General features: G+C 39.5%; 1 protein-coding gene across 3 annotated transcripts in view; it reads left to right on the top strand.

The window, feature by feature from the left end:
* Nucleotides 1-15,101, top strand: part of ALCAM (activated leukocyte cell adhesion molecule) — a 116,087-nt gene that overhangs the window by 88,098 nt on the left and 12,888 nt on the right. For 2 of the 3 annotated variants that reach the window (XM_058018265.1, XM_058018267.1), the window contains exons 6-11: nt 265-447; nt 5,965-6,092; nt 7,689-7,818; nt 13,331-13,443; nt 14,298-14,433; nt 14,509-14,642. In XM_058018265.1, coding sequence (XP_057874248.1) covers nt 265-447; nt 5,965-6,092; nt 7,689-7,818; nt 13,331-13,443; nt 14,298-14,433; nt 14,509-14,642 — 824 coding nt within the window. Of the gene's footprint in view, nt 1-264; nt 448-5,964; nt 6,093-7,688; nt 7,819-13,330; nt 13,444-14,297; nt 14,434-14,508; nt 14,647-15,101 lie in introns of all 3 variants that reach the window. The other variant, XM_058018266.1, reaches the window with a different exon arrangement.

Raw genomic sequence — 15,101 nt, 5'->3', positions numbered from 1 at the left:
ACAAATTAGACTGATTTGTATTAAAGACCCCACCATTTTGCAACTAGTTTTTTGTTTGGATTTGGTTTAAAATATTGGGTAGGTTAGGAGTATGTTGTTAAAATGTTCCTGGCACACTTCAGTGGCAGTACTAGAGGAAAGGTGTACAATCTCTTGGGTAGCATGTATGTTTGCAGCCTGTTCTCAAATGCAGAACAAGCAACAACATACAGGAAAAAGGTTTCAAATTCTGTGTGTGACACTGAAACATTATTTCCTTTTCAGTTGTAGTCATAAATTTGCAAAAGATGGTGGACAGAACAACCGGGCTCTTCACCATGACATCGTCTCTTCAGTACATGCCAACAAAGGAAGATGTAAATGCCAAGTTCTCTTGCATTGTGACTTACTATGGACCTTCTGGCCAGAAAACAATACAGTCTGAACCAGTTGTCTTCGATGTTCACTGTAAGTTATCAAAAAGGATCTTTTGCTGTACAAAGTCTACCTCCAGGGCAGGGGAAAGCAAAATCAGAAACAATTTACAAAATTAGAGAGTGCTTGGCTATTGAAATGGTTTATTCAAAACTGATTTGCATCAAGAAGGTCTGAGTACATGGCCAAGGTAATTTTTATTATCTTCAGATTTGCCTGAGATTTCATTTTTCCTAGCAATGGAATAATGAATATCAAGATTTCATTGACAAGAGAAAAGTGATAGCTATAAAAAGCTACAGTGAAATAGGCTTTTGAGAATGATAAGAGAAGTTATAGTGGTTGATAAAAGTGATTCTGTGCCCCCTGACATATGCAGTAAGTACACAATACAGTTTTTAGTAAACTCAAATATTTTTCATCTTTTTGGAGTCAGCACCAAGCAGTTAATGCTGGCTGTCTACCTTTCACAAAATGCTTCTCTACAGCTGTAAGATGCAGTGTTTTACATTTAAAATGTATAATTTGAATATTGGTAGACTTCTAAGTAAAGAATTTGTGCAAATAATTGCTTCTAACTGGACTGAATCCTAAAGCAGCTTCCTTACTGTGTTACTGACGGACATGGAAATCATAATGTTCCTTTGAATAAACAAAACAGGCTGTTGGCAAGGAAAGATCAGAGGAGGTGGCAGCACTTAGAGACCAGGGGAAGAGACATTTCAAAGTCGTGTAAAATGGCACTTCTGAAGGACTGTAGAAGGCAGCAGGTCACAGCAGGATGTAGAGGAACAGGAGACAGACAGTATGTACAGTTGAGTATTACCTCTCTGCACACTTCTGGTACCTTATCTTGTAAAAGATGAGTCCCTGTTTCGGGAATGACAGGGTCTAAGTGTACAGTCCAGCATCTATGTCCTAGCAATGTGCTGTATAACAGCTGTGTAATCCAGCTGCAAACAAAGACAATAAGGCACTCAATTTATCCCAGTAGTGTGGGTGCAGCACTGCCTTGAAAACAAAAGCCATGGGCTGGAAGTGCCATGTGTGTTCTGCCTAGGCAATAGCTGCTTTTCCTCTACAGGTAAAGTTTGTTGAGCTGCAGAGTAGGGGATCTTTTGACCTTGATCAAATAAAACCAAACCTTGGAGCAGCTGGTCTTTGCTTTCATCTGAAGTCAGAGTTGTCTTTTTACCAGCTCTTTCTCCAGAGTGACAACCAGCACAACTAAAGGAGAAGAAAACCTCTGGGAAACCTCTGGGACAGCTGTTACCCATGGGAATACCATAGGCATTTCAGCTATCCCATCAATTTGAAGCTAGAGAAATTTTTTTTTTTTGGTTTTTTTTTTTTTTTTGGTTTTTTTTTGTTGTTGTTGGTTTTTTTTGTTTGTTTGTTTTGCTTTATAAAACGGGGTACCAAATTAATTTCACTAAGGTTTTTTCTGTCATTTGTGGAGCCCCATGACCATGAGTAACTAACTCCTGCTGTGCGTGGCAGATGTTCCCAGGAAAGAAACGGAAGGACCAGAAAGCATTTGTTGCTATTACTTGCCAAGAGATGCTGTGCTGTCCTCATTTCCCCTCTGCTCTCATGCACTTCACCTGTTGAGGGTAGGGCTGTTCCAGATTTCTGTGGTGTGTGTACTACATGCACTTGCAAGTAAGAATTAGCCAATATGAAGGGAAAAAAAGCCTGTGTGGCTCTGGGATGGTCACTGGCCACGTGTAGTGTGCCCTCTGTATAAAGATTTAATATTTGATAAACTAGCTCTTCTAGTTCTGGTCTAGTAAAACAGAATTTAATTAATTCCAGCAGTGTGTTGCTAATTAGCAAATACTGGAAGGCAGGCACATTCTCCAGTACTGGAGAGGCCTCAGGTATGAACTTTGGCTTTGGAGTGTTGAGTTACAGAATTTTCTTTCTGAGTATTCTCATCTGCTGTAACTTCAGTTCTTTACTCTGCATAAATGCATCTCCAAATTAATTAATTTATGAAATTCTTCATTAATAGATGTCCAAGCTTCAAGAGATGCATTTCATGACTGCTGTTATTTTATTATAATGACCCATCTGATTTGGTTTTGCTTTTTTAATTTAGTTCAGTGTTGCTAATTAGTTCCTCAATAACTGTGATTTTTTTAATGAGTCAAATATAATCCAGATTTATAATGAGTCAAATATAATGCAGATTTAAGAAATGGAAGACTCAGCTCTTAAGAGATGGAAGTCTTTCAGCTTTTTTATTTTAGATTGACTGTCAAAACTGATATTTTGCATCCCTAAAGCAACAGAACCAAATCATAAAGACCTGCTGCTCATTCCTTGAAACTTATTCATTTCTCCTAAAGAAATGGGGAGAGCATGATTAAAATTATGCCTTCAGAAGATTTTTTTTAAAGATTTGTCTATTCTGTCAGGATCTAAGAAATGTTTTATGTTTTGGTTTGTTTTGGTTTTTTACTTTATCTTTTGCATTGAGTTAGTGCAGTCTTTAGTGCTCAAGTGTTTAATAGTTCATATCCTGAAAGGAGCCAGCCACTGTAACCTAGTATGAGAAGAAGAGTGAATTAGCTCTTGCTGTGTTGGATGTTGCTTGGATTAGGATAATTTAGCTCAGCTAGCAGCAGTTACATGCCTGCTTTTGCAGCTGCAAGCAAAGAAGCTTCTGAAAGCAAGGAGTGCTGGGAGAGGAGTCTTGGAGCTGGACACTTAGATATTATCTCAGATATTTAATCATCTAGGCTCCAGTTATGTAGGGTTCTGCTCAGCATTAATCAGTGTAAAAAGATAATGTTTGTCAGGCAGGCTTCCCAGTCATGGCCTGCTGTTAGGTGTCTGTTTTGTTATGGATAAACTGCTTTACATAACAGATTAGAGTTAAGGACACTTCACACTCAGGCTGCTTCCAGCACTGGTGTTTTCCTTGAAATGGCACAGTGGCTGGGGCAGCCTTGGGATAGCAGCATTCATTTACTAAATGGCTGCCTTTTCGTGCTGCCTCCTGCAATTTTGCTGTTGTAGAAAGCAGAATCTCATATTGCAAAAGCACCAAGTAAGATGGGCCAAGTCAGGCATGTGTGCCTCTGAGAGGCAAGAGGTGCCTTCACCAGGCTGCTCCTGTTTCTTAGTGAAAGCAGGGGAGTACATTATTCACCAAGCACCACTCTGCATGGCACTGGGCACCATCTTCCTGTTCTCAGGCTGCCCTCAGAAGAATGGCTTCTTCATCTGAGACAATAGTTAAAGTGGGCTTTACTTCTGTATATTAGGGTGTTTTTTTTTAGTTTAGCAAATTAAATTAAAATTTGCTCTTAGTTGATTACTGTAAATAGAAGGATAGGATATTTCTAGAGAAAAGCCTGGTGGTTTGAAAGAATATAATTTTTGTTTAAGTGTGTCCATTTTTAATCCAGTTCTGTTTATCTCTGTGAGAAAAAAATGTTCTAAATTAAAGTCTTTCTCTTTATTAATTCCTCCCATTTCAGTCTCAAGACAAAGCCTAAGCAATTCCAGGATATATCTAAATATTCTTTATGATGTGACATTCTTTACCTTAATGTCATATCTTTATGATATGACATTCTTTACCTTAACATAAACTTGACAGAAGGAAAAGCATGTTGCAGCAGCCCCTGACACTGAGTTTTTTGGCCCAGCAGCTACCAAGAGGGACATGCATGGCATTCCTGGCCAGCTATCTCATTACATCTCTTGTATTCCATACCAGCAGGGATGCTGGACTTCCCTTTTCCAAGCAGGCAAAGTTGTGCTTCAGCTCTGGAGGTGCTGAGGTGGAAGCTTGTTTGGTCACGTGTGGTGCTTCCATGGGGAGGGAGGCAGGCTCTGAAGGAGGGAGGCTGTGGCAGGTTGGAATCCAGCCCTGAACTGCCCTGGGGAGGGCGAGGGGCTGGGCTGTGTTAGGGCTCTCAGGGCGCAGCCCCACGTTGGGCACCAAAATATTGGAATAAGATCCCAATATTACCAGGTAGATTGTGCCTGGGCTCCTCTGACCCTTGCTGCTGGGCCAAAGGCAGCAACTGTGGTATTTCACCTCAGAGACACCTTTGGGTGGCTGGATATGTTGCAGCTGGGCACTGAAACAAATCCAGGCTTGTAGAAACTCAGTTTACCTCAGGTGGAAGGGCTTCAGGCAAAGGTGAAGAGGAAAAGGAGATGGATTCTGCCAGAGGGTTAATATCCAGAGTTTTATTCCATGGTCACAGAGGTCTGAATCTTGGTAACAGCTCCAACAGAATGCTGAGCACATGGTTCTGGCTGAATTTAAGCCCAGGGACAGGGGGAGGGAAAGGGACAGGTGAGCACCAAGCAGGTGGGAGGGGCAGGGTCTCAGGGGACAAGGGACACATAGACAGGCCAATGACCCCAGGCCTGAAGGGCATCCTTTGAATGTAACCAACCACACTGGATGTGTAGAATGTTAAAACTGATTGACAGCCCAGCAGGGGGCGAGGGGGAAGGGAGAGAGAGGTATTGCCACACCTGGGAAGGGCCTGGGAAGTCTAAAACCGGAAAATGCAACACACTGCAACACAGGGCTGCAGTGGAAGGCAGCTCCTGGTGCTGAGGAGCCCCACTGCAGGAGACAGACGTGAGGAGTGCCTGCAGGGTGGGAGGGCTGTACAGCACACGCTTCACTAAACGCACTAAATCACCTGTCAGCCAGGGCTTTCTCTGCTGGGGAGGCTTTTTTAGTGTCTAATAAGGTGTGCTGTGCTGTATCTTAATGCACGACTGGCATCTTTGATGGAATTTTATTTATCCTTTGACATTAAAATAGTGAGAGTTATCTGCCCATATTATTTTAATTTCATTCATTTTACTTTGTTTTCTACAAATTATGTTTAGGCCTCTGCTTAGAAATAATAGCATCTGCTAAAGAAAACTCTGCTTTAAAAAAATTATGAAAGTAAAATGTAAGTTATAGTTCAACTTCAGTGAACATGACAGAAGTATGTTACATTTAGTGTTCTGTTGACTATGCTAAGGGCCCTATTATGTTCACCAGATTTATCTTTCTGAAAGCCTGTAGTGATCAGCATATAGAATAGGCTGAACATAGTTGCTTAGTTCATATTTATTTCTTTTTAATGCCAGAAGGCTATTATCTAGTACTAATACACAGCGTTGAGAGCTTCAGTTGTTTTTCTGATTGCTGCGGTCCCCCAAATAGGGAATTTCACAGAGGACAAGTTAATCCCTCATAATGAAATCACACCATGAAATGGTTCATACTAATCAGGATTTCTTTTCCTTTAAAGCACACGACATAGTTGTAATCATTGCTGTTTCAGTTACAGGTATTTTGGAGAATAAAAATTAATTTTGTCATATGAGTTCTTTGCACTTAATTGGCAAGAATATAGAAAGTGTGATTAGCTTCAAGTTCTTTTATAAAAAGATCTACACATGCAAATATTTTCAGCTGCAGGATGATAAAATTGCATTTTCTTGGGCAATGAATATCATATGCATAGTGCTGCTGTATGATTACGCTGAAGCTATTAAATATGTACATTATTTTCACAGACCCAACAGAGAAGGTGACTATTCAAGTGCTGCCACAAAGCAGTACCATTAAAGAGGGCGATAACATCACCCTGAAGTGCTCAGGAAATGGCAACCCTCCTCCACAGGAGTTCCTGTTTTACATTCCAGTAAGTCCTGCCTTGCTGTCGCTGTCTAGTGAAATATTCTGTATCCTTCCTTCCTGCAGACATTGCTACATGTCAGTGTCTATGTGGCTTTGCAACAAATGAAGAAAGGAATTTGATGACAAACACTGAAGATAGACATTGGCCATTATATCACACTCTGAGAACACCTCACCTCAGTTGCCAAAATATTTTTGAAAAAAATCTCCTTCCCCCCAGCCCACTCACATTTTTCAGGAGTTTAGACCTACTAAAAATTACAAGGTTTTACTTCTCATCATCAGGTATTTGTTTTGATCTTGAAGAAAACCATCTCATCTGTTGTCATAACACAGATCCAGCAGTGAAAGTACATCAAATTAATTCAGCTATTTTTTGGACTTTCACAAATTACTCTTTGTGCAATTTCTTTTCTTCAGTTAATTGTTTGGTGGCATAACAACACAAAAAATAATGCGTGTGACAGCACAGAACAACAAATCTGTAAATTGCTTAAGACAGAGACTGAGAAAAATAAAGGCTTTGTTACCATTAATCTTCTTAGTGCTGGTGAAATCCACAGACAGATGTGGCTTTATATTCTAAGACTCCTGGTCCTTGTTCCCATGTCCTGCTTCCCACTCCTGTTTTATATGCCTTATTTGTTCCTGCTGCAGCTCTGAGCAGAGCTGCTCCTGCGAGAAGCCAAAAGAAGTGGTGTCCTTTCAGATATTTCAAACCCAGCATGTCACCCTCTGAACACAATCGTCACTACTCTGGACTCCTGGCATGTTTGAATTGTTGGAGAGAGCAAGGGGAGTTAGGAGCTGAAGTCCTTATCTCAGAACAGCCATTTAGATTCAGTGAGTCATCCTAGAAAGTCACTAAATGCCAGTGAAAAAGTGTCTGGTATCTCTCCTTGCTCTGCTATCACAGTGAGTGAGCTAAACACCCGAGTTTGTCTTATCTGTGGGCTCCCTGCTGCCTGATACTGCTCTTTCCTCTCAAGGAGAGTTGCAGTGGGTGATCTCTTTGAAAGGCTCACAGGTATTATAAATCTCTTTCTGGATTCAGAGATAGGAATTAGGGTATCATTCTATGCTTGTTTCAAAGCTGATCTAAGTCAGTAATCAGGGGGAAACTGGGGAACTGGACAGCCATAAAGCAGCATTTGCTGGCTAATTCAAAACACCAGTGTGCTTGTGCTGTTCAAAAACATGCAAAGCAGTACAATTCACTTCGTGATTTGTCCTAAACTGCGTATATCAGAACCAGACTTAGAAACATAATTTGTTTTGTGTTCTGATTTCTGCAATTACTGTTAGTAGACTGGTTTTTTTTGGCTAAACTTTTAAATTTTGTATTGTAACATCCTCTTAAAATGAGTTAGTCGTTCAATTAAAAGAGTAAGCTCTTCATTTTTAAAAATGTTTTTTAAAATAATGTTATCATGCAGGAAGTAAATGTTACTTTAACTAATAGGTAATTACAGTTGAATGATGCTGTGTCTATATGTGCTTTGGAGTATTTCACCATCCTTATAATTAAAAAAAATCCTCAACAAAAATCAGTGGGTTTAGCAGGCCCATGTACAGTAAATGTCTTGTTTTCCACTCGCAGGGAGAAACAGAAGGTATAAGAAGCTCAGATACTTATATAATGACAGATGTGAGACGAAATGCAACAGGAGAATACAAGTGCTCTCTGACTGACAAAAGCATGATGGACTCGACCACCATCACTGTGCACTGTAAGTAATTGCATTTTTCACTCCTAGGCAGGATTCAAACTGATCTTGGACCTCCTGGGATGGTTTCTCTGCTTTGTGTATGCAGCTTAGTGCAGTTACCTACAGGTGAAGTGTTGGTTTGAAGGGGTGTCCAGACATTTCTATTTATTCTAATGTATTTCTGTTTGAAAATCTTGACTTTCTCAATTCATTGACTGGATAGTTTCACTTCCCATAATTTTGGATAGTGTTTGGTTCTATTACACTGTCACATACGGTGAGAATTTTGTTATTTTATCTTTTGCTCGTGTGAACATATCTAGGGCAAATTACTTTCTTCGAGCTGTGCCTTAGAATGTAGACAAACATGGAAGCTAATCCACAAGAATATCACTGAAGGTCGTTCTTCATGGTAAACTTCCCATTCCCTCAATGAGGTTAATGTGTAAGGAGTCTAGAAAAGAAACTTAGGAAGTTGTTATGTTCACATTGGAAAGGTTGGGGTTTTTTACTTTTTCCAGCATCGTGAGAGCTACAGAGCTCAGTAATTTTTCTTTAGCTGGATGCTGTTTAGTCACCCTATCAGCAACACTTCCAAAACAGCCATTGAACTGATTGAACCATTGAAGCAATAGTTGCTTTTTGATCTGTTTATGCAGAAGTCAAGAGCAAGAACTCTTTCAAACTCTGCTATACTATCACAGGCTGTTAAATAGGGCTCACACCAGGGGTAGAAGTTTTCCCCTAAAAACATTGATTGTCTGTTGTCTTCACAGTATCATCAGTAGTTGACAGGTTCAGAGGGATCTGAAGGGTAATGAAGTTTAAAGGCTTCCACTGTAGTTATATTTTACATTAAAACAAACTTCATGTTTCTATACTTGGTTTTGAATTTTGTTTTGTCTTGGAAAAGGTACGTGCATAATATATTGGTGATTATTGATTAATTACACTACACATGATTAATTACGCTATTATATTTCATTAATATTTTGCCTTTAATAAGATCATCCATTGTTACCCTGCCCACCTGTTCTGTTTGCCAAGAGTTGGGCATGTAAAACCTGAAAAGGGCTCTGTGCTGCTGCCTCTTCACTGCTGGATAGCAAAGGTTCCTTTGCTCTGGTATAACCGACCCTTTGATTTTTCTCCGAGTCTATTATATGTCTACTTTTGCTTTCATAAATAATTACTCTAAAAATGGCTTTCTCAGCTCCAACTTATTTTTAACAAGCCAATTTTCCTGTATCTTCTATTTTGTCTGCACATTCAAAGAGCTTTGCTATGCCAGAGAAACATGTAATTTCTAGACATGAATCTTCCCAGTGCTGGCAGCTAATGCAGCTACTCAGAACTCAGAGCTGCACTCCAGTACCCTACTCCTTCATTTTACTTAGGGTTCATTTTGTTTTTTTCCAAAACACCTCTCTCTGCAATAAAGCTTTTTTTTTAAAAGAGGTGCAGTGGCCTGGAATAGTTCTGTAATTCCTGAATGTCCAGACCATGCGCCATCCTTAAGGTACTTCATTGTCTTCTCTGATGCTGGTCTAAAGCATTTCTGCAGTTTGTCCTTCAGATACTACTTACTAATGCTTATCAAATCCTACTTTTTCTCCCTCTTTTGTTCTATTGCTCACCTTTTATATGGATGAATATTCCTCTCTGTGGTGGCACACTAAAAAAACATTGGTTAGGAGTCAGGGCTTTTCATTTCTTCACATCCAATCTCAGCATTTTAGATTTTTTTATTTTCTTTTAAAAAAACCCAATCACAAGCACAACAAAATGCAGGCAATATAATAATATTAATTAAAATAAACTTAAGATAATTAATTATTATATTTAAATTAATTTTAAATTAATTTAAATTAGAGAAACTATTTATAGTAATTTGTTAAATTTCAACTGTAGTGTCTTTTCCCAAATGAATTTTAATAAGCATTATAATGTCACTGATTTCTTTTGGTGACCAGGTAGGGAAAGCTTCTTGCTGGTATCAAAAAACATTATTATGCCATAATCCTCAAATATTTTTTGTAGAGAATACCAAGCTCCATTTTTCCAAGTTGACTGTGAATTATGAGACTTACAGAATGCTGAAAATTGACATTAAAGCATCAGAGTTACCTGTAATGCTTAGGGAAATTATTCATGAAGGAAATTGAGGGGGGATGAAAGATTCCCTGCCTTATCCATGGAACATAAAAGACAGACTGTACAACCTGAGCTCTTGCCTTTCAGAGCAGGATCTGTGCAGCCAGGTCCCAATTTAAAGTCCAGCAGAGCTGAGTGCTCATGGTTGGCATGATTTGTCCCTCTACAGAGGCAGCAGCAGAGCAGGATGGATGTTGTGGATTTGTGGTTTTTCACAGAGGTTGTAAATTCTCTGCCAGATCTGTTCCTTCAGTGAGTTTGCCCAGGGTCAGATGAGCAAAACTGGCAGGCAGGGGACCAGGGCAGGAGCTGTTTACAGCCACTCACAGAGGTGTGGAAGAACACCCTGAGTGAGGCAAGGAAAGCACCCAGCAGCAGAGGACAGATGTATCTTCCCTCAGCCATAAAGAAGCAACTCTTCCGACCCACAGTGCCCTTTCGTTATCTGTTGCTGTGGGGATTTGAGCACCTTGGTCTAGTGTTGGTGTTCCTGGCCATGGCAGAGGGGTTGGGAGCAGAGGATCTTTTAGATCCCTTCCAGCCCAAGCATTCTATGATTCTGTAATTGTTTCTGCACATAAAACCTAGTGTGGAGTAAGTAGGTCTGTGGAACTTCCTCTTTGTGATGCTTTCCTTTCTGCTAAAATGTGTTCTGCAAACCATCCAGTAAATTTAAGGTCTCAGGAGTATAGCGTTTGTATTTCTCTGTAGGTATTTTTATAGCCTTGTCTTGTCTTTCAGTAAAGCTACTGAAAATACAGGGGAAATCACCTTTTGAATGCTGCATGGAAAAATCTATTCTCACATACTAGAAGTTTCCAGTTGTCTGCTAGTTTATTTATGGAGTTCAGACAACAAAGAGGTGCCTGTACAGCTTTCCCAAATGCAGCCCAGTATTCCATCAGAGGCTTCCTTTAAATGCTGGGAGTCTGTCCTAGATGTGCCACAGCTTCCAAACGGAAATGTGTGCTCCAGTCTTGCCCACATTAATTCCATACCTCCCTCACATGATGTGATGATACGTGCAGAATGCACTGTTTGTCTCTTCCCTGCCCTACTTGGTATGCAAAGGCAGCACTGAAATCAATGCAAGACTTCAAATGAGACCACATTAAGAGCTAGCATATATTGAAAATGGTGCCTGATGAGGAGCTTGTTTCTGAAGAACATTTCAAAGCCAAATGTGAGATGTACAGAAAATTCTCTCGGAAAAGTTTTTCTGTCAATGGAGACAATAATTTGGTTTTGATAGTCTTCTATATGCAAGAAAATGTTTTCTCCTCATACTTCTGTACCAAAGTGAGATTATTTATTAAGTAGAGAGGTTAAGGTAACTACATCACATTACTTTGTGGACCTTACAGCTAAACTGGCAGAAAATTAAGCTAAATCAAGTTGTTCACATAGAGCTTCTAGAGGGGATCCTATGTTAAACAGCAGCTTAATTCTGTCTTGCCTTATAAGTCATACAAATACTGCTCTGAGTTATGTAGCTCATCTCATACCCTCTACATTTTCCTGAACTGCTGTAGCAACCAAGACTGGTGTGGGAAGGATTGTAGTCCCAGCTGCACCACACAAAGGGGCCAGCAGGGCACAGTCAGTCTACCCTGGAGGAAAACTGGGCTGAAGGATTGCTCTGGGCCCAGTGTCAGTCTTGCCTGAGATGAAGGCAAAAACTTCCATGAATTTTTGCTTCCTTTGGCAAATATGAGAGGAATGCCTTCTGAATGGCCTTTGGTGATCTCTTAGGTTTCAGGTGCTATCTTGCTTCAAAGAACAAAAAGTTTTAAGTATGTGTAGAAAGAAATTCTTGAGGGGAAAAAAATAATAGCCTTGTCTTCAACTACCCCTCTGCCCTGATGGAATGTGTTTTAGAAGAAACATATCCCATACACTATTGAAATCTATGTACTGCTCACTGGAGGAGTCTTGTTATTTCTTTTTTTTTTTTCTTCTGGAAGCCACAGGAGAATAGTTGGGCTCCATTTACTGGTTTCAGGAGGGAGGATAGGAAATCCCCATAGGAATACAGAAACAAGATGCCATTTTATCTCATCAAGATTTTTGACTCATTCACAGATGAAAGTGCATTTTTTGTGACCTCTCAGAAAAGTCATTGGGCTTGTAACACAGATAATAATGCTGCAGACCAGCAGTACAGGCTGAGCCCTAGTTGTTCCCTCAAGTTCCACCTTTAATTACAATGGTGTTCCCAGGGCAACCACTGACTGACGCCAGTAGTGAAGTTCACTGTTTTGTTAAGGAAAACTCACTTTCCTCCACTGTTATTTTTGTCTCAAGCTTTTTTTTAAGCTCTGATTAAAAGCCAAAAGGAGGCTTTGCAGCCCCTTTCCAGCAAGTACTGTATTTGAGATGAAGTCATGTGTGCTTTTGACTGCATGTGTTTGTGTGTGTGCACACATCTGTGATAGTCATTCACTCAGGCAGCTTGGCTCACAAGCAAGGCACTGTCAGAGGAGAAGCAAAATAAAGATGGGCAAACTCTGCTTTTCTTTCACTGTAGGATTAATTTTTTTTAAAAAACGACCAGCCCACCAAATCCTTAAACTAAGAAAAATCCAGAGCAGTGTTCCCTGATGTTTCTGTCACTGGCTCTCACCCTGCCTTGTGTCAAACACAGCTGTCTCTGACTACAATTTCTCTTGAGCTTAAATATGTCAGGCAGAGCTTGGACTCTTTTTCGAGGTACACAAAAGTGGCATTTTAAGTCACAAATGAAAACAAATAAAGGGCTTCATGTGCAGTTCCCCAACCCTGTAATTTAGACTTCTCACCCCTTCAGTATCATGTCTCATACACCCTCTTTGACCTTCTTCATCCCCTTCAGATTCTGAGGGTGAAAATCCTCTAGTTTTATCACACCAAAGAAAGGCACCCCTTGACCCTTGCTGCTCTCTCCACAATTACTATGTAGGATAACCTGTCCCCACCTGCACTAGTCCTCCCCTGAAAATGCATTTCTGGCCCATAGTAAGCTACTCTCACAGCATTCTGTGCATCCCTTTCTGAGATGCACATACTGTTATGTGAAGTACTTCTTCAGCTTCTTCTGCCTACTCTGCCATTCTTTCAGCAGAACAAGGTGAAAAAAATGTATCCATTTGTCTAGTGATTAGTGAGGTTTTTCTTTTCCTTTTAGCCTATAATTACAGCAAAAATATGAATGTTCTGCAATGCCTGTTTTTAGAATAATTCTCTCATCTCCCTTCCTTGTAAAGTTGACTTGAATTTTATTGAAGAAATGAAATCTTGAATTTAATGAGTGCAATTAGTCACATTTTCTTTTCTTGATAAGCCTCTGAAATGGGCCAGGCTTTCTGAGATTAACTTTTTACAAATGTTCTTTCTATCCCAGATCTGGATTTGCAGCTCACTCCTAGTGGAGAAGTCACAAAACAGATTGGAGAGGCCCTGCCTGTGTCATGCACAATTTCTTCTAGCAGAAATGCAACTGTGTTTTGGATAAAGGTCAGTAATTCATCTATTTCACACTCCATCTGGGTGTTCACCTCTTTATGTTACTGCTGCTACTTCAGTGTTTTGGAAGGAAGGAAGGAAGGAAGGAAGTTGTTCATTGGGCTTTTTAAAGAATATTGTTAAAATGGGTCTTACGCATGTGGTTAAAATGGGATCTACTCACATTGATGACTGAAAATCAGTTACTGTAATTATCAGCTCAGCTTCCAAAAGGGGAGAATTAAGTCATATTGTAGCACAAATACAACTTCTGTGAAATGGTTCATACAAGGCCCTTTGAGAATAAGGTTCTTCTAAGAAGAAAAGCCCATTTGGAAGAATTTTGGTGCATTTTTTTGGAGGTTCGTTTGATCTTGGTTCTGATAAACATAACAAAAGGGCAAGGGTTGAAAGGTTAAATGGTGAAAAATGTAGCTATTGAAGAGTTGGCTTTATACAAAACCTGTAGTGCTTGAAACTTATAGTAATGATGCTTAATGGTTGTTTATGAGCATATATTGATCTCATAAGCCTGGCCTAGAGGAGAGTTACTTGTGTCTCAAATGTTTTATCACTCATGGTCTTGGCCAAACTACTAGAAAAGCTCAGAGCTAATAACTGATCGCATCTCTGCTCTTGATTTAAAAGCAAAATTGTTCAAGAAGAAAGGAGATGGCTTCTATAAATCTCCATCGGTTTCCACTTTTCATGTTCTATATTCAAATGTACTTATTAATGGGGAAACAGCTTAAAAAAGTGAGGCTCTAATTTTCCAAAGCATGTGAAAATTTCTGTTGATAGTAGTCATTAAGGGATTAATTTATTGTTAGTCCATCTCTGTCATTTCTAACTCCTGAATTTATCAGGACAATACCAGAATGCAAACAAGTCCATCATTTTCAAGTCTTCAGTATCAAGATGCTGGAAACTATGTCTGTGAAACTGCTCTACAGGAGGTCGAAGGGCTGAGGAAAAGACAGACACTTAAACTTATTGTGGAAGGTGAGCAAGCAGATAGTTGCAATTACTAATTGTTATTTTCAAATAAAATCTTTAACTGCAATACTGTTCTTGTAGGAAAACCTCAAATCAAAATGACCAAGAAAACCAACACCAATAAAATGTCTAAGACAATTATCTGCCATGTGGAAGGTTTCCCCAAGCCAGCAGTGCAGTGGACAGTTACGGGCAGCGGAAGCATCCTAAATAAAGCAAGTATCTTTCTTATTACTTTATTCACCAAAAAGTACTGTGTAGGAAGTGAAAATTAAAATCAAGGAACATTTTTGAGGTAGTGAGATTGAAGAAAAGTCTTTTTTGTTTATTTAGGAGAAGGTTAAGTGGTAGCTGTAGCTACATGTACTTACATGGACGATTTTTTTATGATAAAGCCTTTTTGAGTAGAACAGGTGATAGCAAAGGCTGGCTAAAAGCTGAAGCTGGAAGCAAAAAGAAAAGGTTACAAATGAAATATGCATCTTTTAAATGAAGGTACTTAGTCGTTTTATCTGGGTAATGTGCTGATTTTGCCATTGCATAAAGAATTTACAAATAATGATGGAATTGTAGAACTTACATTAGAAAGCAAATGGGTACTTCATGTAGGCATTAACTGAGTGAAATGTAATGAAATTTGGCATGTGTGAATCAGAAGTTACATTCATTATAGT

Source organism: Melospiza georgiana, chromosome 2 (genome assembly GCF_028018845.1).
Source record: "Melospiza georgiana isolate bMelGeo1 chromosome 2, bMelGeo1.pri, whole genome shotgun sequence".
NCBI lineage: Eukaryota > Metazoa > Chordata > Aves > Passeriformes > Passerellidae > Melospiza > Melospiza georgiana.
Note: the sequence above shows the minus strand (reverse complement) of the source record. Positions and strands in the feature narration are given on the sequence as shown.